The sequence below is a fragment of the Gymnodraco acuticeps genome, unplaced genomic scaffold, assembly GCF_902827175.1.
Source record: "Gymnodraco acuticeps unplaced genomic scaffold, fGymAcu1.1, whole genome shotgun sequence".
In the NCBI taxonomy this organism is placed as follows: domain Eukaryota; kingdom Metazoa; phylum Chordata; class Actinopteri; order Perciformes; family Bathydraconidae; genus Gymnodraco; species Gymnodraco acuticeps.
Genome location: NW_022991397.1, coordinates 134,030 through 156,650, shown reverse-complemented (window position 1 = coordinate 156,650; position 22,621 = coordinate 134,030). Strand labels below are relative to the sequence as shown.

The 22,621-nt window shown below is 41.5% G+C and overlaps 2 protein-coding genes across 2 annotated transcripts in view; one reads left to right on the top strand and one right to left on the bottom strand.

Annotated features, from left to right (window-relative positions):
- lingo4b (leucine rich repeat and Ig domain containing 4b) overlaps positions 1-22,277 on the bottom strand; it is a 44,362-nt gene extending 22,085 nt beyond the window's left edge. The window contains exon 1 of the mRNA XM_034241389.1: positions 22,019-22,277. The gene's annotated coding sequence lies outside the window, so the exon portion shown is untranslated. The remainder of the gene's footprint in view (positions 1-22,018) is intronic.
- Positions 1,373-5,255, top strand: LOC117563197 (E3 ubiquitin-protein ligase TRIM39-like). Its single transcript, XM_034241383.1, has 3 exons — positions 1,373-1,416; positions 3,294-3,357; positions 3,493-5,255. The coding sequence occupies exons 1-3, from the start codon at positions 1,373-1,375 to the stop codon at positions 4,780-4,782; spliced, it is 1,398 nt and encodes a 465-aa protein (XP_034097274.1). The 3' UTR covers positions 4,783-5,255.
- Positions 22,278-22,621: the final 344 nt, after the last annotated feature.

Sequence of the window (22,621 nt, the reverse complement as noted above, 5' to 3'; positions counted from 1 at the left end):
GTGTGAGCGCAGTCCGCACCAAAACATAGGAAGCGTAGTATTTACGTGTCACAAGAACGCGGGTGTCTTCATTTCTTTAGTGAAAGAGTGAAGCAGAATGAAGTGTTGAACAGTGTCGTGGAAAGTAAAAACAACTAGGCCTATCAAACTAAAAACTATACATAAAAGTCAGAGCCACCTGCCGTCGGTGAAACCCCCTCCTTACTGCAGAACGTCTCTCATTATATGTTATAATGTTTTGTATCACACACGTTGTCTGATTATATAATCAGGGTTGCACATAGCAGGTACGCATGCGCGGCACAAATCTGAATTGCGTAACGTCACTTGTGTCACTACGCGCCTTTGCGTACCTCAAAACATCAAAACAAAACACTTATTTCGTCTACACGTGTTCCTTGTCAACACTCAATGGAGTAAACTACGAGACATGTCAAAAAACCCAAAGACATTAAGCAGCTACGTTGCCGTTTCGCTCCCTGCAAAAACTCTTCGGTATTTCTATGACTGACTGAACTGGGTGCTGACCGAGCCGCGCAGGACATAACCGACGGACCTGTGAAGCTTTACAGGAGGCAGAGGCTTAGATCACCGGACAACAGAGTTGGTCGCCGTGTGCACAGACAGGGTTAACGTCGGTATGAACAACAGAATTGTGTCAAAACTCCGCCAACTGGCTGCAGTGGGAGACTCCCCCGTGTACATTCTGTGCCCCGCCACACACTGGAGAACTGCGCAAAATCAGCTGATCACAACGTCCACGCTCTGTGGTCAAGCTGCTGCAGTTTGATTTACAACAAAGTGGAGTGAAACACACAGTTGCAAACTTCCTCAGGGTGTTAATGGAAGAGTTTGAAATCAGACAGAGAGGTGGAAGAAGTACTCAGATATTGTACTTGAGTACAAGTAGAAGTACAGAGTGTTACTCTGTTACAGTAAAAGTCCAGCATTCAAAATGTTACTCAATTAAAATTTAGAAAAGTATTATCATCAAAATATAGTTAAAGTACCAACAGTAAAAGTAGTCATTGTTTGATTGGTCCATTTCAGAATAATATATATGATATGTGTTGTAATGATTGATCATGAAAGTGTTCTCAAAGCTGGTAAAGGTGCAGCTAATTTGACAAATTAGATCAAAGTCAAGTACAAATATCATATAAGTAGAGTACTTGAATAAGTGTACTTGGTAACTTCCCACATCTGAAATCAGATATGACTTCAAGTCATGTGATCATTTCTTAGTATTTGATCCTCCAACTTGGCCTCAGGAAATGCAAGGACTTGGAGAAAGCAAATCGGAGGCTTAAAAAGAGACAGGGAGGTGCATCTTCATCATCTTCCTCATCTATCATGCAAGAAGTGTAAATAGATGACAGTGAAGGAGACACAGAGGAGGACCACGCTTCGTGTGGGGTGAGTACCAAACGCTGTCTCCTGGTACTCATCTGAGTAACTCACTCAAAAAGTTATGTGCACCCCTGTATATAATCATATGCGCCGTTGCTGTTGATATGATCTCCAGATGAACAACAGCATGAGAATAACCTGCCGAAAGTGCCGATGCTCCATGGCGGAGGCTCCCGTAGAAATTGCCGGGATTTGCGTTTTTACCCCCTTAATGTCTGACCAATTGTTGAACAGCATTTCCGAGCACATGATTTATGTTTAAAGTGTATAGTCCGTTTGAGTTTTGCCCGTGTGAACGCAAACCGAACTTTCTGAAAAATGAAACAATGTAACAAACTGTCGTCTGGTGCACACCAGAGAAGCGACTATTAGTTAATGCACCCTTAGGAACAATAGTCCATTTAGCTTAGGAACCTTCCTAACGGAGTGAAATGACCCGGAAGTCCCTCACTGGCAGCCATGATAAGTGCCGTTCCAATTCTCCAAATGAAAGGAAAGGAGGTTTCAAACTTCCTTTATAACCTCCTTTAGCTTAGGAACCACTGGACCTCCCTCACCGAAAGGAGAGGAGAAAATGCTGCCCCACAATGCATTGCAGCCGCAGCATTTGCCGTCACTCAACAGTCGGCCGTTCACGGAAACAACCGATTATGACGGAGAAATTATATCATGAAAGTTACGGTGCTTATTAAGCATTTAAAAACGTATGTGGTAAGTTGCCAAAGTGCTTTGTTCTGAACGTTCATCAGTATTATAATCAAAAAGAGAAATATGAACGTTAGTTTTTACGGAAATGATCAAATAAAGTCAACATTTCACAGTCTTTACTGAGCTGTGTGGAGTTTGTTCAACTTTTAAAAGATGTTTGAATGGTGATATACACAGTGATAGATGTTAAGGACTAACGTTTATAATAAATACATTTGTATTTATTTAAGATCTTTTCATCAATCATACGTATTGGGATCATTTGTATTAAAGTGGACCGGAGGGAGAGGGTGACGAGCATAAGTTTCACTTTCCTTTTTTATTTCAATTCCAACTTTGGTCCTGAAGAATATGTTTCTCTGTTCATAAAGCATAAAGCAACAGCATCAGAGCACGGTGCAGAGTCTCTAGATGAGTCCCTCGTTCTTAATAAACATCCATGTTGTAGTCCGCTGTATAGAAAACTGTAGTTTCCATGGTTACCCCACAGCAGCAGACGCACAAAATGACGTCCGCTGGCGCATCATAAACACGTCTGATAGTGAAAGTGCATTCGGATTCGGGTAGTGTGTATTCGTCATTCAAAAGAGGCAACAACCGGAAGACAGACTGCGTGTGCGTTCCATTTTCACTCTACAGCGAGAAGCTCCCGAACCTGTGTCGAGAGCTGGAGTTAAATGAAATCTCAGATTTGCCTTCTTAATAGTTTGTTTGGGTCCCTCACTTCCGTTTCGCTTCTCATGCACTGATTCGCTAGCTGAACACCAATCAGAGTGCCTTTTGGTTTTCGGCCAAAAAGGCGTCGGGTCGGCTAAAAAGACCCAACGGTGCGGGACACACCAATCCGAGTAGGGCGTGTCGACGCTCATCGTCGGCCTGACGCCCACCAACGCCGATAATCGGGTTGGTGTGTCCGTACCTTTATATATGCAGCTGACAGTATTGCTACAGGCTCATTGAAGTAAAACAACAAAAAGTTTGTTTTTGTCCCTACTTTAAATAACCTCCAATTTAAATCTGTAACACACCCTTCTTTACAGGTGGAGCAGCAACGTTTAGCAGAGGACAAACCAGGAAACAGTTTGTTCTTCTTCCTCACTGCAGAGACAGACGGACTGAAAAACAGACGATCAGATTCACCTTCAGACCAAACTAACAACTTCCTCTGAGTTCAGCTACAGGAGAGAAAAGTGGAAACTACAACACTGCTGCTTCAACCTGCGGACCGACACACTGAAGGTGAGTCTCCAAACATCACTCAAAGTGAATTTCACTGAAGTCAGTAGAGGAGGGGGAGGGGAGCCATGACTGACTGCACTTCCTGTCTGCTGTGTTTCAGCTTCACTCAGAGACAACACGGCTTCCAGGTCATAGGAAGATCTCTGCTGTCCGGTCTTTCAGGAAGTCTTTAGAGATCCTGTTCTGTCCTGTAGCCACAGCTTCTGTAAAGCCTGTCTGCAGACCTGGTGGAGAGAGAAACCAACACGAGAGTGTCCAGTCTGTAAGAGAAGATCTTCAAGAGGAGAACCTCCCTGTAACCTGTTGTTGAAGAACCTGTGTGAGACCTTCTTACAGGAGAGAGATCAGAGATCTCCAGAGGCTCTCTGCAGTCTGCACTCTGAGAAACTCAGACTCTTCTGTCTGGACCATCAGCAGCCAGTGTGTGTCGTCTGCAGAGATTCAAGAACACACACCAACCACAGATTCAGAATCATGGATGAAGCTGCTCAGGATCTCAGAGAGGAGCCCCAGGAAGCTCTGCAGCCCTTAAAGAAGAAACTGAAGCTATCTGAAGAAGTTAAAGTGAAGTTTGATCAAGCAGCAGGACACCTGAAGGTCCAGGCTCAACACACAGAGACGCAGATTAAGGAGCAGTTTAAGAAGCTTCACCAGTTTCTAGAAGAGGAAGAGGAGGCCAGGATGGCTGCACTGAGGGAGGAAGAGGAGCAGAAGAGGAGGATGATGGAGGCTATGAGCAGAGAGATAGCAGCTCGTTCACCCACAGTCAAAGCCACAGAGGAGGAGCTGCAGCGCCCCCTGCTGGAGGATCTACAGCTGCCCTCAGGAGCTCTGATAGACCAGGCCAAACACCTGGGCAACCTCAGCTTCAACATCTGGAGCAAGATGAAGAAGATGGTGTCTTACTCTCCTCTCATCCTGGACCCAAACACTGCTAGTCCAAACCTCATCCTGTCTGAAGATCTGACCAGCGTGAGACTAGGAGCAGAGAGACAGAAACTTCCTGATAATCCAGAGAGGTTCGGTGATTACGCCTCTGTCCGGGGCTCTGAGGGCTTTATCTCCGGGACTCACAGCTGGGATGTCCAGGTTGGAGACGGTACAGTCTGGTTTCTGGGTGCAGAGCCTCTCCGGAGGAAGGGAGACAATCTGTCTGGATGGATGATACATTTCGAAGGAGGTAAATATGCAGCAATGTCACCAGATCTTCACACTCCTCTCCGCCTGAAGAAGAAGCTCCAGAGGGTCAGAGTGAATCTGGACTGGAATAGAGGAGAGTTGTCGTTCTCTGATCTTGAAACTAACACACACATACACACCTTCACACACACTTTCACTGAGAAGATGTTTCCATTCTTTAACACTGAGGAGGAAGTGAAGATATTACCACTGAACGTCCGTGTGACAATGGAACAGAACAAATAGAAATAAAGAGTTTGTTTGTGTTTATTATGTTGTGTATTTCCTTTAAGGGAACAGTCACTGAATTTAACTGATTAATTTGAACCTGCTGTAGAATTATACCAAAGATAGGCTCATTTTGTTACACTTTGAATTGCTGTGTATTCAAAATGTAATGTTCTCTTTGTTGTGATTTAGAGGTGTTTTCTGGCCAAAAATACACTACAATCGGCCCTTTTGTGTGTAGCACTTAGCTAACATACCTGCATGATTCTTGTTTTTCTGGCTTTATATCTTCATGGTTTTTTATTGCACTTATTGTAAGTCGCTTTGGGGAAAAGCGTCAGCTAAATGAAATGTAATGTAATTTAGTTCATTTTTCTATTGTCGAGCTTTACATCTGTCAAATGATTTCTGATCTTTATGTTTGGTTCTACTTTTTTATTTAATGAATTCAGTGTCATTTAAAAAAAATGTGTTTTATCCTTTGTTTTGAATCGTTTGAAAAGAGAGATTTTAAATAAAAAGGATTTTAAAAGACAACTTCATGTTTGAACGTCCAATCATTGTCAGATCTATCAGACGGTCTAGTTCAAGGGTGCCCAACCTTTTTGTTGTGCTAGTGACTTGTCAATGGGCCGGGGGGTGTGTGTGCTAGCGAACTGTCGCTGTGGGGAAACGGCGGACCTCTGTCGGTGCAACTTCAATGATGCCATTTAAAAACATACAAAATTAAGGATGTCTGTTGACGCAGGGCCGGCCCTGGACAACTTGGGGCCCCAAGCGACATTGTGAGATGAGGCCCACCCCCCCCCTCAACCGACAGGAGTGAAAACATTTTTTTTTTGGAAACAAAGTAGGCTACTTTGCAAATATAATTCCTGTTTATTATTATTATCAACACTTTTTTAGGCAGTGAGGTAAATGGTATGTCGTTCAGTATGCGTTTACAGGTGAATACGTCTGCATTTCCGATGTGAGGGTCTAAGGACAGAGCGTGTCGTATTGTCATACTGATATTGTGTACAAACTGTAAAGTCCACTGAGACAAATGTAACATTTGTGATATTGGGCTATATAAATAAACATTGATTGATTGATTTCCTGTCAAATACTAGCCTCAAAAAGATTAAAATATAATTAATGCAAATAAACAACTTCTACTAATAATAATCATAATCAATTGAATAATATAAATACTATATTATTGTATTATAATATAGTTGTATAGTCAAGACAAAACATGCTTATGACATGCTCAAGAACTGATATTTCTTAAATCTGTATTTAAATGTAGTTCCCTCTGTCAGCAATGTATCAACAACTACACACACATTCCTATCAGTATTTCTCTGTGTTGTGGTTGACATGATGATGACTGTTAGGAGTTAAGGGGAGAGGCTGAGCGTCACCATGAAATGTGCAAATTGACATAAAAATGAATATAAGGGGAAAAATGCTCCATGTTTTTTAGGCTGTAAACTTTAACTGTTATGTAAGCCAACAAGACAGACAGTGTATCACTCTTCCTCCTGTATATTAGCAGATAAAAGGCATCACATACTTGAATGAATGATAAATAAAGAATGCTGGAAATAACTGCATCTCCATTAGCCTATATGCTGCAGAGACTGCCTTCTTCATGTCGTGAATTGCAGCTGATGTTTTAATATGGCAATTGGCCATTTGACTTATACAACATTCGCAAGTTGTACATTTGACTCATACAATAACCCACCTTCGAGTGATGCTCTAGTTTCTTCATGTTTTGTTTTTTTCCCCTCTTGCTTGCTCCGGACTGAAACTCTCTTTTCACCGACATCTCTTCACCTGCACTAGTGGCCGTATCAAAGCCGTGATTGGTCAGATGTCGATTCATTGCAACGGTGTCGGGTTACAGACGTGCTCCCCTTGTCACCTCTCACTCTCGCGTGTCAGCCGGAGGTGCGCGGAGAACTGCGCACAGCAGCTGAGGCCCTCTGGGCGGGGCCCCCTGCGCAAGGCGGGGCCCCATGCAGCCTGCGTCATTGGCCTGTAGGGAGGGGCGGCCCTTGACGTTTGGACATTTTTCCATTGAGTTAAGACAACATTGTGTTTTATGGCGAGGGATCTGTCACCATGGCAACGGCATATGATGACATCCCCTAATTGACAGAGCTGTTGAGGGCCTGACCATTAATGATAGTCTGGTGCCGTTTGGACGATTTTCCATTGAATTATACAACAACATCGTGTTTTATGGCGAGGGATGGGTTGCCATGGAAACGGCATATGATGACATCCCATAATTGGCGTAGAGCTGTTGAGGGCCGGACCATTAACTGTCAACTGAAGGCTGGTGCCGTTTGGGCCATTTTCACAGGAGTAACGGCAACATCGTGTTTTATGGCGAGGGATGAGTTGCCATGGAAATGGCATAATTGACTTAGAGCTGTTGAGGGCCGGACTAGTAGCCATCATCTGAAGTCATTGCAATAGGGTCTTCGCCGACCTCAGGTCTCAGACCCTAATAATCCTTGTATTTATTATAGTGCTTTTTCAATGACTCTCAAAGCGGGTAAGCGAGCCATTTCTAAAAGGCTGTGAGGTACATGCAGACCCATGAATACTAATATCACTGAGGAGGGGTTTGGGGGGGGGGGGCAGTCAATGTGGCTGCAAGCGTGTGTCTGTGACAAATAGGATTATATTAATTGTTGCCGCCGGTCCTTTGAAACACATTTCATCTGAATGTTGACGTGTTTAAGGAACCTTATTCTGAAATGGTTCCTTTTTTACTGAAGAGCTAACTGACCTGAGATCTGTTATGGCAGTGTCAACAGGTGTGTGTTGTTACAGTGTGTGTTTGTTGGTGTGTGTGGGGTAGATGCAAGGGTTGTGCTTATTTTTACAGTATGGATGTTTTATTTCCTTGTTGTTGCATTTACCTGCTGCTGTAAGCATTTTAAAAGAGACATACCAGGAAATAACTCACTTGCACACAAATCTTCAGATAAAAGGTGGATACATATATATTCAGCCACTCTATGAGAAAGAATGTGTTTGTTTAACCTTGAAGCATGAATAGAAACCCCAAATGATATTTCTTACTTGCAACGCAAATGCAATTGTTGTACCTTGTTTATTTTGTATTATTTATTTACTGCTATTTTCCTCTTCATACAGTTTGGTATCCCAGGTGTATTAGGTAAAGGTAAAACATGGATCAAATGAAAAAGAAAGAGGGCTAATATGATTGTCTAGCACCCATAAGATTAATTGTTGACCTGCACATGCATGTTTATGCCACAAGGGGGAAGGTCATGCGGTTCATGATTGGTTTATTCTATGAAGTAGTGCGTTGTGTGCTGCTGCATGCCGACATCGTGCATATGTGCCTGTTCGCTAGGAAGTTAAAAGAACGCTTTTCTACGCCTACAATTGCGTTTAAAAAAGTGAATATGTTTGCAATAAAAAGACAGAGAGAGATGGACAGACGCATTATGAGTATGTGTGTGTTTGAGTAATAACACCCATGTAAAGTTTAAGTGTATAAATGGGTCACAGTGACAGATCCACTCACACGTGTCTTGTCTGCTGTCATTTCTGTTTCCGTCGAGGAGAGAGTTACGTCTCTGTGCTGTCGCGCAAAGTGCACCGTCTGCAATATTAATAATAGCACAAATAAATGAGGGAAGGGAATTAGTCTCAGCGCAGCGTCTATGTGATGTGACAAATTAGGTCGTCTCAGATAACGGCGATGATTTGTCGGATACACGGACGTACAGCAGAGGGATGGGAGCAGGTCACGCATTACAGAGCTGCTCATCGATGGGACACTTGACGTGGAACGGGTCAAACACTGGTCAAACTGCATCAGGGAGCTGTGGACTTCTACTGCTATTAAATCCTTATACAATGTTGAGTTGAAGACTGTTTTTTTAAATATCAAACATGTGCCTCGTGGTTTTGTTATAGAGGGACTCTTTGACGAGAAATGAATGTTCCTCAATCCAGCGGGAGATAAGATAAGATAGTATTTTATTGATCCCAATTTGGGAAATGTTTGCGTTGTAGCAGCATAAAAAAAGACATGGCATTGAACAGTAAATTAAAAGACATAAACAAGAAAGTAGCAAATATACATGTTGAATTAACAAGGTAGTCAGAAGTACTCAGATATAGAAATTGTAGGGCTACTTCGTTCCGATACACCAAAAGAAGTAAACACGTATTTGTGGTAAAGACCGTGTTTTTATCCTCTCCACTGGAGACTTGCTTCACACAAGAGATTCTTTTTTTTTTGTCAATTTATTGAACATGTCAGAAACAAAACATACAACAATAATAATGATATATATATATACTGTATATATATTTTTTTTCTCACTCAAAATAATAATTATAACAAAGTACAAAAAAAAAAAAAAAAAAAAATTCTCAGATAGTCTGTGTCATGTTCAACAGGGGCAAGAGGAAGCTTAAAAAAACTGTTCTGGTCCTCCCCCCTCTAGCATACATTGTTCTTATAAATAAAACATTAGGTCATCGTCAACAGCGACGTGTTTGTCTTGTTAATTTGTTTGCTTTTTCTTTTTTTACAAAATAATCAGAAATAAATTACTTTTACAATTACAAGAAATAACAACACATGGGATTTTACAGGTCCTGTTCATAACCATTCATGATTTGGCTCCTAAACAATACTTTCAGTTTAGATTGGCACAACATTTCAGTGCATCGTTACAGTTATTGCACAGACTAACACCTTTTGATGAGATGCAATGAAGTTTGGCATTTGTTCGTACGGGTGGACTTTGAGGAGCTGGGATGGACATTTAACTATTTATTATATTTTATAGACCAAACTATCAAGAAATCAAATGTTTTTGAAGATATCTGCTGTTAACCTGTGGCCTTTTGTCACTTTGTGTATTCACCTGGAAACGGTTTCCATGTAGCAAGTGTCCTGCACCGTTTTCTTTTCAATTCTGATAAAGTCTTGTCAAATCTTATGTTTTTAGCTTGAAATGTTTGTACATTACATTACATTACATTTAGCTGACGCTTTTATCCAAAGCGACTTACAATAAGTGCATTCGACCAGGAAGACACAACCTTGAAGAAAACAGAATCATATAAGTACATCAGGTTTCATAGAGCCAAACATTTCAAGTGCTACTCAACTGGCTTTAGATAAGCCAGTCCTTTATTAGTATATAAGTGCTTTGTTAATAGTTCTATCGCTCGAAGTGGAGTCGAAAGAGATGAGTTTTCAGTTTGCGCCGGAAGGTGTGTAAGCTATCTGCTGTCCTGATGTCAATGGGGAGCTCATTCCACCATCTTGGAGCCAGGACCGCAAACCCACGTGTTTTGTATTTATTTTTGTTTGATTTTGAGCCTTCAGGGCCACAGTACAAACTATATGTGAACATAACAATCATTTCAAAGCTCTCAGGGCATTGAAAGAAACAAAGAAAAACAAAATGAGGTAAAAGAAAGCAATCAATGAGTGAAAGCAACAATTAAAAGAAACTGGGGGAAGCAAAAAGGAGAACCTTGAGACACGAGACAAATGTTGTAAACATTCTGAAAAACGTAATAACAAGGATGGAAAAAAGACACACACAATAAAAATGAACCTAATTAGGACAAAACAATCGGGAAAACAAGGAGAAACGGAATCTGTAAAGAAAGCAAAGGTCCAAAGTATAATACATGGAAGAAGCTTCTCTCGTGAAGCTGTCAGGAAACGTCCTCAGTTATCTTGCTCTTTCTTTCACCTAAAAACTAAAGGTTATGTCAAAGACAGCTACACCTTTCATAACCCAACACGTTTTTAGAAATGAGGGGACGTTTGTTTTTGTCATATTGTGATTTCAAAGAAAAGCGATCAGCTCCATAATCCCCCCTCTGCCGTGCAGGTGGAGCTTCTCCTCTTTGGCACAGTTAACGGCCTGCGTGCTAATCTGACGTCGGATCCACGATGCCACCTGGTTTTGAACTCAGCCAGGGACGTCAGCGCTGTACAGTGTTTTGGGGATTAAGAGGCCTATTGTGCTGATGTTCAGGTGTATATCAGTATGTAGTGTCTCTACTTTAAAGAGTCCTCTCCTGCTGATGTTCAGGTGTATATCAGTATGTAGTGTCTCTACTTTAAAGAGTCCTCTCCTGCTGATGTTCAGGTGTATATCAGTATGTAGTGTCTCTACTTTAAAGAGTCCTCTCCTGCTGATGTTCAGGTGTATATCAGTATGTAGTGTCCTCTACTTTAAAAAGTCCTCTCCTGCTGAGGTTCAGGTGTATATGAGTATGTAGTGTCTCTACTTTAAAGAGTCCTCTCCTGCTGATGTTCAGGTGTATATCAGTATGTAGTGTCTCTACTTTAAAAAGTCCTCTCCTGCTGAGGTTCAGGTGTATATGAGTATGTAGTGTCTCTACTTTAAAGAGTCCTCTCCTGCTGATGTGCAGGTGTATATCAGTATGTAGTGTCTCTACTTTAAAGAGTCCTCTCCTGCTGATGTTTAGGTGTATATCAGTATGTAGTGTCTCTACTTTAAAGAGTCCTCTCCTGCTGATGTTCAGGTGTATATCAGTATGTAGTGTCTCTACTTTAAAGAGTCCTCTCCTGCTGATGTTCAGGTGTATATCAGTATGTAGTGTCTCTACTTTAAAGAGTCCTCTCCTGCTGAAGTTCAGGTGTATATCAGTATGTAGTGGCTCTACTTTAAAGAGTCCTCTCCTGCTGATGTTCAGGTGTATATCAGTATGTAGTGTCTCTACTTTAAAGAGTCCTCTCCTGCTGATGTTCAGGTGTATATCAGTATGTAGTGTCTCTACTTTAAAGAGTCCTCTCCTGCTGATGTTCAGGTGTATATCAGTATGTAGTGTCTCTACTTTAAAGAGTCCTCTCCTGCTGATGTTCAGGTGTATATCAGTATGTAGTGTCTCTACTTTAAAGAGTCCTCTCCTGCTGATGTTCAGGTGTATATTAGTATGTAGTGTATCTACTTTAAAGAGTCCTCTCCTGCTGATGTTCAGGTGTATATCAGTATGTAGTGTCTCTACTTTAAAGAGTCCTCTCCTGCTGATGTTCAGGTGTACATCAGTATGTAGTGTCTCTACTTTAAAGAGTCCTCTCCTGCTGATGTTCAGGTGTATATCAGTATGTAGTGTCTCTACTTTAAAGAGTCCTCTCCTGCTGATGTTCAGGTGTATATCAGTATGTAGTGTCTCTACTTTAAAGAGTCCTCTCCTGCTGATGTTCAGGTGTATATCAGTATGTAGTGTATCTACTTTAAAGAGTCCTCTCCTGCTGATGTTCAGGTGTATATCAGTATGTAGTGTCTCTACTTTAAAGAGTCCTCTCCTGCTAATGTTCAGGTGTATATCAGTATGTAGTGTCTCTACTTTAAAGAGTCCTCTCCTGCTGATGTTCAGGTGTATATCAGTATGTAGTGTCTCTACTTTAAAGAGTCCTCTCCTGCTGATGTTCAGGTGTATATCAGTATGTAGTGTCTCTACTTTAAAGAGTCCTCTCCTGCTGATGTTCAGGTGTATATCAGTATGTAGTGTCTCTACTTTAAAGAGTCCTCTCCTGCTGATGTTCAGGTGTATATCAGTATGTAGTGTCTCTACTTTAAAGAGTCCTCTCCTGCTGATGTTCAGGTATATATCAGTATGTAGTGTATCTACTTTAAAGAGTCCTCTCCTGCTGATGTTCAGGTGTATAGCAGTATGTAGTGTCTCTACTTTAAAGAGTCCTCTCCTGCTGATGTTCAGGTGTATATCAGTATGTAGTGTCTCTACTTTAAAGAGTCCTCTCCTGCTGATGTTCAGGTGTATATCAGTATGTAGTGTCTCTACTTTAAAGAGTCCTCTCCTGCTGATGTTCAGATGTATATCAGTATGTAGTGTCTCTACTTTAAACAGTCCTCTCCTGCTAATGTTCAGGTGTATATCAGTATGTAGTGTCTCTACTTTAAAGAGTCCTCTCCTGCTGATGTTCAGGTGTATATCAGTATGTAGTGTCTCTACTTTAAAGAGTCCTCTCCTGCTGATGTTCAGGTGTATATCAGTATGTAGTGTCTCTACTTTAAAGAGTCCTCTCCTGCTGATGTTCAGGTGTATATCAGTATGTAGTGTCTCTACTTTAAAGAGTCCTCTCCTGCTGATGTTCAGGTGTATATCAGTATGTAGTGTCTCTACTTTAAAGAGTAATCTCCTGCTGATGTTCAGGTGTATATCAGTATGTAGTGTCTCTACTTTAAAGAGTCCTCTCCTGCTGATGTTCAGGTGTATATCAGTATGTAGTGTCTCTACTTTAAAGAGTCCTCTCCTGCTGATGTTCAGGTGTATATCAGTATGTAGTGTATCTACTTTAAAGAGTCCTCTCCTGCTGATGTTCAGGTGTATATCAGTATGTAGTGTCTCTACTTTAAAGAGTCCTCTCCTGCTAATGTTCAGGTGTATATCAGTATGTAGTGTCTCTACTTTAAAGAGTCCTCTCCTGCTGATGTTCAGGTGTATATCAGTATGTAGTGTCTCTACTTTAAAGAGTCATCTCCTGCTGATGTTCAGGTGTATATCAGTATGTAGTGTCTCTACTTTAAAGAGTCCTCTCCTGCTGATGTTCAGGTGTATATCAGTATGTAGTGTCTCTATTTTAAAGAGTCCTCTCCTGCTGATGTTCAGGTGTATATCAGTATGTAGTGTATCTACTTTAAAGAGTCCTCTCCTGCTGATGTTCAGGTGTATATCAGTATGTAGTGTCTCTACTTTAAAGAGTCCTCTCCTGCTGATGTTCAGGTGTATAGCAGTATGTAGTGTCTCTACTTTAAAGAGTCCTCTCCTGCTGATGTTCAGGTGTATATCAGTATGTAGTGTCTCTACTTTAAAGAGTCCTCTCCTGCTGATGTTCAGGTGTATATCAGTATGTAGTGTCTCTACTTTAAAGAGTCCTCTCCTGCTGATGTTCAGGGACGTGTCTCCGTTCTTTAATGTTCAAAAAGCTCTTTATTTTACTCATACTCTCTGTGCTGCAGCTCCTCTTTTCACCCTCTGTCTGAAACCAGAGCCCAGTCTGCTCTGATTGGTTAGCTGGCCGGCTCTGTTGTGATTGGTCAAACGCTTAGAGATGTCCCGCCCCTTAGCCTATCACGTACAATGTGTTTGAGCTAGCCAATAAGCGCAAGTGTTACGTAGTGATGTCGCTATTATAAGGAAGTAGTCAAAGAAGTCCAATGGAGGCATTTCAGGCAGGGGTGGGGACTGTATACAAACCTATACAACACACTAAAGGAAAGCATAACAATAACATTTCCCTATAAAGGTGTGGGGGTGTGAGATATTCTATGTGACGACAACAATAACAAATATCCAGACGTTCTACTAAAAAGCAGGAGTGTAGGGTATGTTTTGGACATTTACACCCTCGGAGAAGACGAGGACTCTTGGATTAATTATCTTCAACAAGATAGCAGATAAGCTGGCTGCCTTTGGTGACTAGGACTCACACGTTGTTCTGATATGCTAAGATTGGGCAACCACTATTACATGAATGGTTAATGTTGGAAAACAGTCATTGTTCAAAGAATGGAGCATTGACAGAACCGATATCATGGACTCTGTTTTCAAGTCTAAAGCTTTGTCCCAAAACAAACTATCATGATTCTATCCCACATTGAATACTGTTTGACAAACTGGTCGTTTGCTTGAGCCACAAACCTGAAACCCATAGAACAGCTGTTCAAGAGAGCTATCAAGGTGTTTGACAGAAAGCCATATTCATACCACCACGGTACCATCCTGGATTAACACCATTTCTTGAGTTTTGACAATTTTAAGTCTTTTAAAAGTATGTGTTTTTTTAATAAATGTTTACATGGACTGCGAATACAGCACCATGGAAAAGTGAAAGTAACCAGAGAGGAGTGATGATTGATTAACGCGGGGTAACATTTCAGAGTAAGCCAATCAGAGACAGAGTTGGGCGGGTCTTGCCTTATGGGGGAAATACCATGGAAAATACACACACACGAACACTTGCTAATGCTAACACGCACACACACACGGCAACGCTCACCACCAGCACACACACACACACACACACAATGGCAGATGCAAGTATCCGCGAGAGCAGCAGCGCATTTGCAACTTGGAGATATAACCACTATTTTCAATTTGTGGGGATAAAGGACGCAAAAAATATTACAGTCAAATGTAAACGTGTGCAGGACAGAAAGCATTGTCCACATCGAATAACAGCACTGCCAATCTCCTGAAGCACCTAAGTAATGTACATGAGGCTATTAGTCGCCAAAGACCCCACCGTCTCAACCACCGGCAGTGACCCAGATGGAGCAACACCATCTAAACAGCCAAAAAACGATCTTTTTAAATCGCACTTTTGTGTTTTATTGTTCCACTATTTCATAATGATAATTGCTACAATGATGGGGAGTTGTCTTTTCTCTTACGGTGCCACAGAACAACACAACAACTTGTATTTGTATTGTTATTGTTTTTAAAGTAAAGTAACTTGTTACTAGTTACTTTTATAATTTAGTAACTAATAAAGTTACTTTTTTGAGAGCAGTAACTATAACTATTACTAGTTACTTTTTTTAAGTAACTTGCCCAACACTGCATGTGGTTAATACTTGTGTATGCTGCTCTTGCTCTTTTGCACTGTTTGCATATCATGTAATTTTTTTTTGCTATGTTTGTAAAATGTAATTTTCTTAAATGTTGTATGTGAGGGACTGCAGGTGGAAATGAGCTCAAAGCTAAATCTGGCACTGTTACGCTTGATACATTTTAATGTGTTAAGTGTTCATTACTGTGTGCATTGTCCCTGCCAAATAAACCATTAAATCAAATAACTAAATCAACCCTGACCTCCTCTTAAAGTCAAGCCAAATCTCAATAGTGAAACATACAACATCACATATCCTCAGGCCCTTGATTTTGATGAGAAATCTAAGCAAAAACAAACCTTTTAGAGGTTTTGTGCTTTTGTTACAACCGCACACTGTTTCTGCCTCTGCTACTGAGAAAGGACCCCCGAACAACTGCAAGGTCACTTGTTGAGAACGCTTGAACAGCAATTGTTTCAAGCATTAGAACAAATGACCAATACTGTCAATGTTTGTGGTGGTAGTCTTGGCGTTTCCACAGAGAGGGGTGGATGCCTTTGGAGGGAAAGGGTACAGAACAATTCCTTTAACTAAAGAAGCTGTTGGCGTTATAAGCTAGGATCCTTCTACCTCATCATTTGACATCATATGAATGTTTCATCATCATATCAATGACTTTATATGTCATTATTGGACCCCCCTGAAGGACTGGCCAGCTCTAAAAGACTCTGCCTACAGCATGCTAAATAGGCTCCAACCCCCATGACCTTGGCCAAATGGGTACAGAACATGGACACATGCTTATGAAATCATTATTGAACTGCCAGTAAATGGTGTCTTTTATATATTTCATGTTCTGCTCTGCTGCACACGAATGGATGTTTTCAATAGCAGCAAGCTCAGATTGTCTGGAATGAATAGAAGAAGAAGAAATGGCAAGGTTGTTAAGAGTTCAATTTGCTTGAGAAGAACAAGATCTTTTTGTCGTCCAAACCCAACCCAGTGGTCATGCCTCTTCCTGGTTGCATCACAGTGACCTCTCTCATCTCTGTGCTTCTAAGAAATCTGTCTTGTGGATCACTTTGTAGTCTTCGTGTAATAAATCCAGTTCTGAGGTTAAGGGCACTTTTTACAGTGTGTACTTGAAGGCATTCACTGTGTGCATTCAATTGTACAGAGTGAAGGCAGTAGCTGTTGGACAAAAGAGAGCCTGAGCTGCAATATAAAACCTTACTTTTACACCCACACACAAAGAGCCAATAACCACATTAACTATTGTCAGATAGACGGCTTCAGGAAGTTATTAGCATTGTTGTTTTGCAAGATGTGGAGGGAGAGAGTTGCATATGCTGTTTATTGTGTCATTAAATGTTGTTCTTATGCCTTTAGCGGTATAAATAATCTTGGCATGCCTAAGAAACACTCTCAAGAGGCAATAGCATGACAGATGGAGACTAAAAGGGCATAACCTAAAGGAAATCCTTATCCGCTTTAAGGATAAAGACAAATACATGACATGCAATCAAGATTGATAGGTTAAGGAATAGGAAAAGTAGAGCAAACAAGTCCCTATAAGCTTCCCTGAGCTGCTATAGGACACATCAAATGAGTGTTTGCTGACCTTGTAATTCCCAACCTGTCCACCAGATGCCCCCAAAGCCTCTTACTCATTACCAATAAGTACCCAGTTCCACCCTGCCACACCTTGACATTTCATTTAGCTGATACCTTTATCCAAAGCAGCTTACAATGAGTGCAATCAACTCTGAAGATAGAAACAAAAAACAGCAATAATCGTGAAAGTATACATTAGCTTGTGTAGCTGTGTAGTCTTTCTGCAGTCCTGATATTAACGGGGAGTTCGTTCGACCATTTTGATCAAGTACAGCAAATAGAGTGCTTTTATGAAAGAGTAGCAAGCGGATTGGCTGATGCAGAGTCGTGTCAATTGTCCCCCAATCAAGGGTCAATGCATGGTCCCATTTTTATTTGCCAAATCTATAATTTGTCTTGTCATAACCTTTCAGACATTACTTCCTCTCAGTATAATTGTTGGGCTTCCAACAAGTTGCCTGTCCATTGCCGTTTGATTGAAAGTCTTCAATTGAACCTGCTCTGTATTATTGTACAAGAACCATGGCAATTACATTACATTGCATTTAGCTGACGCTTTTATCCAAAGCGACTTACAATAAGTACATTCGACCAGGAAGACACAACCTTGAAGAAAACAGAATCATATAAGTACATCAGGTTTCATAGAGCCAAACATTTCAAGTGCTACTCAACTGGCTTTAGATAAGCCAGTCCTTTGTTAGTATATAAGTGCTTTGTTAATAAATCTATCGCTCGAAGTGGAGTCGAAAGAGATGAGTTTTCAGTTTGCGCCGGAAGATGTGCAAGCTATCTGCCGTCCTGATGTCAATGGGGAGCTCATTCCACCATCTTGGAGCCAGGATAGCAAACCCACGTGTTTTCGCCGATGGGAACTTGGGTCCCCTTCGCAGCGAGGGCGCAGCGAGTCGTTTGACTGATGCAGAGCGTAGTGCACGTGCTGGGGTGTACGGTTTAACCATGTCCTGGATGTACGAAGGGCCAGATCCATTCACAGCATGGTAAGCAAGTACCAGTGTCTTGAAGTGGATTCTAGCAGTTACCGGAAGCCAGTGAAGGGAGCGGAGGAGCGGAGTGGTGTGGGCAATGAGTATATATGTTTTGAATGGGGATTGTTAAGCATATGCTTTAACACCCATCATTGAAGCTGCAAAGGAGACGGGCTGAAATATGGTTTAATACTTGATTCTTTCAAAACAAGTTGTGTTCATTATGTAAAATGCCTGTGAGGCAAGAAGCATATGCAATGAATATAATCGAACTGGAAAGGACACAAGCATCTTGGAGAAGGAAGATGCGGCATGAAAGAAACCCTCAAACAGATGTTTTTTTCAGGGTCAAACAACAACAAGACTGCGGCTGACACAAGCCCAGGGCTAGTACCATTCAAGGATGTATTTATGCCCTAACTGCATTTCTCCAGTAGCAGTGAACATATGATCTTCCTATTCATCTTCAAAAGACTTCAGATGACTGTGGCCTAAATAGTGCTTCTGTGCCAGTGGGTGCAAAAATGCTGTGCTCCACAGTTTCTGCCCTGGATAGATGCTACATGTGCAAACCCTCCAAAAGAGACCAAGCACAGAAAATAATGGTGTTCATCTCACTGCTGTTAAGACTGATAATGTGGTGGGATGATTTAGGATGCATTGTTCCCGGATCAGATTCATCTCCTCCCAGAAGCTCGCCAACATCTTTGGCTAAGCCTAAGGAGCTGCTGTTGGAAAGGAGTCAAAGCTGCAGAGAAAAACTCCGTCACCCACTATTCTCAATTCATCAAATGGGACCATGAGTGTGCAAGCGACTGAGCCAGAGAAAACATTTTCAAACCTCATCGGAGGCCAATACTTTTGCTAATCTGAAATACCTTTAAGCATGAAGATGTATTCAAAAACTAAGTTTGATTTCAGCTCTTCAAGGCAAACCGACACTTCAAGCCATTTAAATTATGGAACAACTTGCAAAAAAGAAACAAGGAAAAGACAAAACATTACATCTAGATTGTATTTCAGGCTTCTGAGGCCGGGCTGATTCAGCAGATCCCCTTGAAATATTGTAATGCTTTTTTTATGTAGGATTTTTAAATTCTGTTAGATTCTCGGGATTCATTGAGGAGAGCTGTTCAATATGTTATGTCAAAGACTTTGCCGCTATCCCCCCATCTTTTTTTCCTACAAACCAGGCCAGATACTTTGAGCTGTAAATCTTCATTTTGTTGAAGTGCCAGAATGCACACTTCAATCCCAACATGTCTTCAGACCTCTCTTGTAATGGTGGCAACCTACTGGGCAGGGGAGACATTTCGAGATGTTGGAGCTCTATTCGGGGAGAACACAGGTTTCATGGCAAATGTGTAACTTTTTAAAGAGTCCTCTCCTGCTGATGTTCAGGTGTATATCAGTATGTAGTGTCTCTACTTTAAAGAGTCCTCTCCTGCTGATGTTCGGGTGTATATCAGTATGTAGTGTCTCTACTTTAAAGAGTCCGCTCCTGCTGATGTTCAGGTGTATATCAGTATGTAGTGTCTCTACTTTAAAGAGTCCTCTCCTGCTGATGTTCGGGTGTATATCAGTATGTAGTGTCTCTACTTTAAAGAGTCCTCTCCTGTTGATGTTCAGGTGTATATCAGTATGTAGTGTCTCTACTGTAAAGAGTCCTCTCCTGCTGATGTTCAGGTGTATATCTGTATGTAGTGTCTCTACTTTAAAGAGTCCTCTCCTGCTGATGTTCAGGTGTATATCTGTATGTAGTGTCTCTACTTTAAAGAGTCCTCTCCTTCTGATGTTCAGGTGTATATCAGTATGTAGTGTCTCTACTTTAAAGAGTCCTCTCCTGCTGATGTTCAGGTGTATATCAGGATGTAGTGTCTCTACTTTAAAGAGTCCTCTCCTGCTGATGTTCAGGTGTATATCAGTATGTAGTGTCTCTACTTTAAAGAGTCTTCTCCTGCTGATGTTCAGGTGTATATCAGTATGTGGTGTCTCTACTTTAAAGAGTCCTCTCCTGCTGATGTTCAGGTGTATATCAGTATGTAGTGTCTCTACTTTAAAGAGTCCTCTCCTGCTGATGTTCAGGTGTATATCAGTATGTAGTGTATCTACTTTAAAGAGTCCTCTCCTGCTGATGTTCAGGTGTATATCAGTATGTAGTGTCTCTACTTTAAAGAGTCCTCTCCTGCTGATGTTCAGGTGTATATCAGTATGTAGTGTCTCTACTTTAAAGAGTCCTCTCCTGCTGATGTTCAGGTGTATATCAGTATGTAGTGTCTCTACTTTAAAGAGTCCTCTCCTGCTGATGTTCAGGTGTATATCAGTATGTAGTGCCTCTACTTTAAAGAGTCCTCTCCTGCTGATGTTCAGGTGTATATCAGTATGTAGTGTCTCTACTTTAAAGAGTCCTCTCCTGCTGATGTTCAGGTGTATATCAGTATGTAGTGTCTCTACTTTAAAGAGTCCTCTCCTGCTGATGTTCAGGTGTATATCAGTATGTAGTGCCTCTACTTTAAAGAGTCCTCTCCTGCTGATGTTCAGGTGTATATCAGTATGTAGTGTCTCTACTGGGACATGTCTCCATGCTTTATTGTTCCAAAAATGTTCTCATACTGCCTGTGCTGCAGCACCTCTTTTCACCCTCTGTCTGAAACCAGAGCCCAGTCTGCTCTGATTGATTTAGTACGACACGTTATGCTTTCGTCAGCCAGAACACTGCATCTCATTGTACAGAAAACATGCTTGTGTAAGTTAAAATGTAGCATACATAAAGTAAAGCCTGTATATTTCTCCCTCTGAGGCCCTGAGGGCAAAGCACAGAAACTAGTTTAAGATTGTCATACTTCTTAGCCTGAAGCTGAAATCAATTTAAGTCTGGAGCAGCTTCCCAATATAACAGTCCAGATAAGTCATCCCCTAACAAGGAGACTGACATACTTCCTGTGCATGAAATGCCTTCTGATTAAATTGCCCATTTGGCAGAATCCCAAGCGTCAAATCCTTGGTCGTCCCTTGATGGTGATCTGCTCCTCCAGAGCCACATTGTGTGTCCTCACAGGAGGAGAGGACAGAGACTGCTGCCGTGCACTTCAGCTCTGCAGCCTCTCTGAAATGCTGATATCACACTGCAGGTGAGATGATAATGAAATAACAGGGGAGAGTTTTGGGGCTGATCAGAGTCACCGTGAAGCATCTTGATTTAAAATAGCCTCACACTGTCCCAAAGGGGAAATCAGGCTGCAGCGATCTGATAATCCTGCTGTTAAAGCACAGTCTGCATGCCGTGGCGCTTTTTCAGGTTTATGGAACAAACTATCCAGAGGATTACTGTTCACAAGGAAAGTGCAACTCAACCAAAACACAACAACAAAAAGGCGGATTTACGCAAACAACGAAGAATCTAGGCTGAATGGTAATGGCATTTTTTCTAGGTTTCTAAGGAAAGCTTGAAGAGATCTAATCAAAACAAAGGGAATACTTATGATAGATCACCATCCGAGCAGTGTTAGGGGCATTTTATCATTTGGTTTCATTTGGTTTGAAAAATGACAACACTATAAAGTCCCCAGAGGGAGACACAACAAAAAAACTGCCAACATTTGCTTCAGATATCTCTTTTTACACATTAATAACTGAAGTTGTTTTTTTAAATGTTGTGTTTTCTAGTTCCACATCAAATCAGATTGGAGTGAACCTATAGCAAAAATAATTAAGTCTTGAGCTAGATCCCTCTGGGATTATAGTAACCCTAACATTGCGTAAATACGACCACAGAGTGAACTGGCACACTTTAAGCAGCACCAATAGGAACATTCAAGGATTAGTTCAGTGATGCATAATAATACATGAGGATCAATGCATGCCCTAAAGTCAGCGGTGAGTCGTTATTACCACAGAAACCATGATTGCTATAAAGAATGATTGGGTGAGAAATTAGAGTCAAAGTGTGGATGTTTTCAGGTCCGACAACAAGTCAAACTGATCAAACCTGAACATTAGTTTGAGTTTTGTTTGTGTCGAAATGTTTGTATATGTACTCACCAGCTGAAGCTTTCACAGCAGAAAACATCGCAGCAGAGCTTCCACCTCTTTACTGCTCATCGTCCGTCGCCAATAGAAAAACGTGTTCATTTCTGTCCAGGACACTTCCTCCTCTTCCTCCTCTTCTCCCTCTGCCTACATCCAACCAGACTTTTACAACATCTGTCGCATCACAGTCGCGCGCTTCACTCCGTCCTCCCACTGACGCGCTCCTCGGGGAGTTGTTTAGATAATTACGCTACTAAAATAATTCAGGTCGACTGTGTCTCTGGTTGTGTGTGATGATGATGATGATGATGATAATGAGGAGGAGGAGGAGTTGCTGGTGTGCTGATGCTTTCTGCGCATCTCCATCCCTCCGCTCAGCTGGAGCAACAATCCCAAAGACTCCCGGCTGGATCCGCGCCATGTAACGTCCCGTAATGCCTCAAATCCCCGGGGGTTGGGGAGTGTAACGAATAGTGGGTCTACTACAGTTTTCACAAACATGAATCAGTGGGCAGAACTCTATTTTTAGATATAAATAGCGAACGAATCCCATCATCCTGTTCGTTTTTACCAACACATTTCCACTACTTTTAGAAGTGCAGAGCATTTACGTGT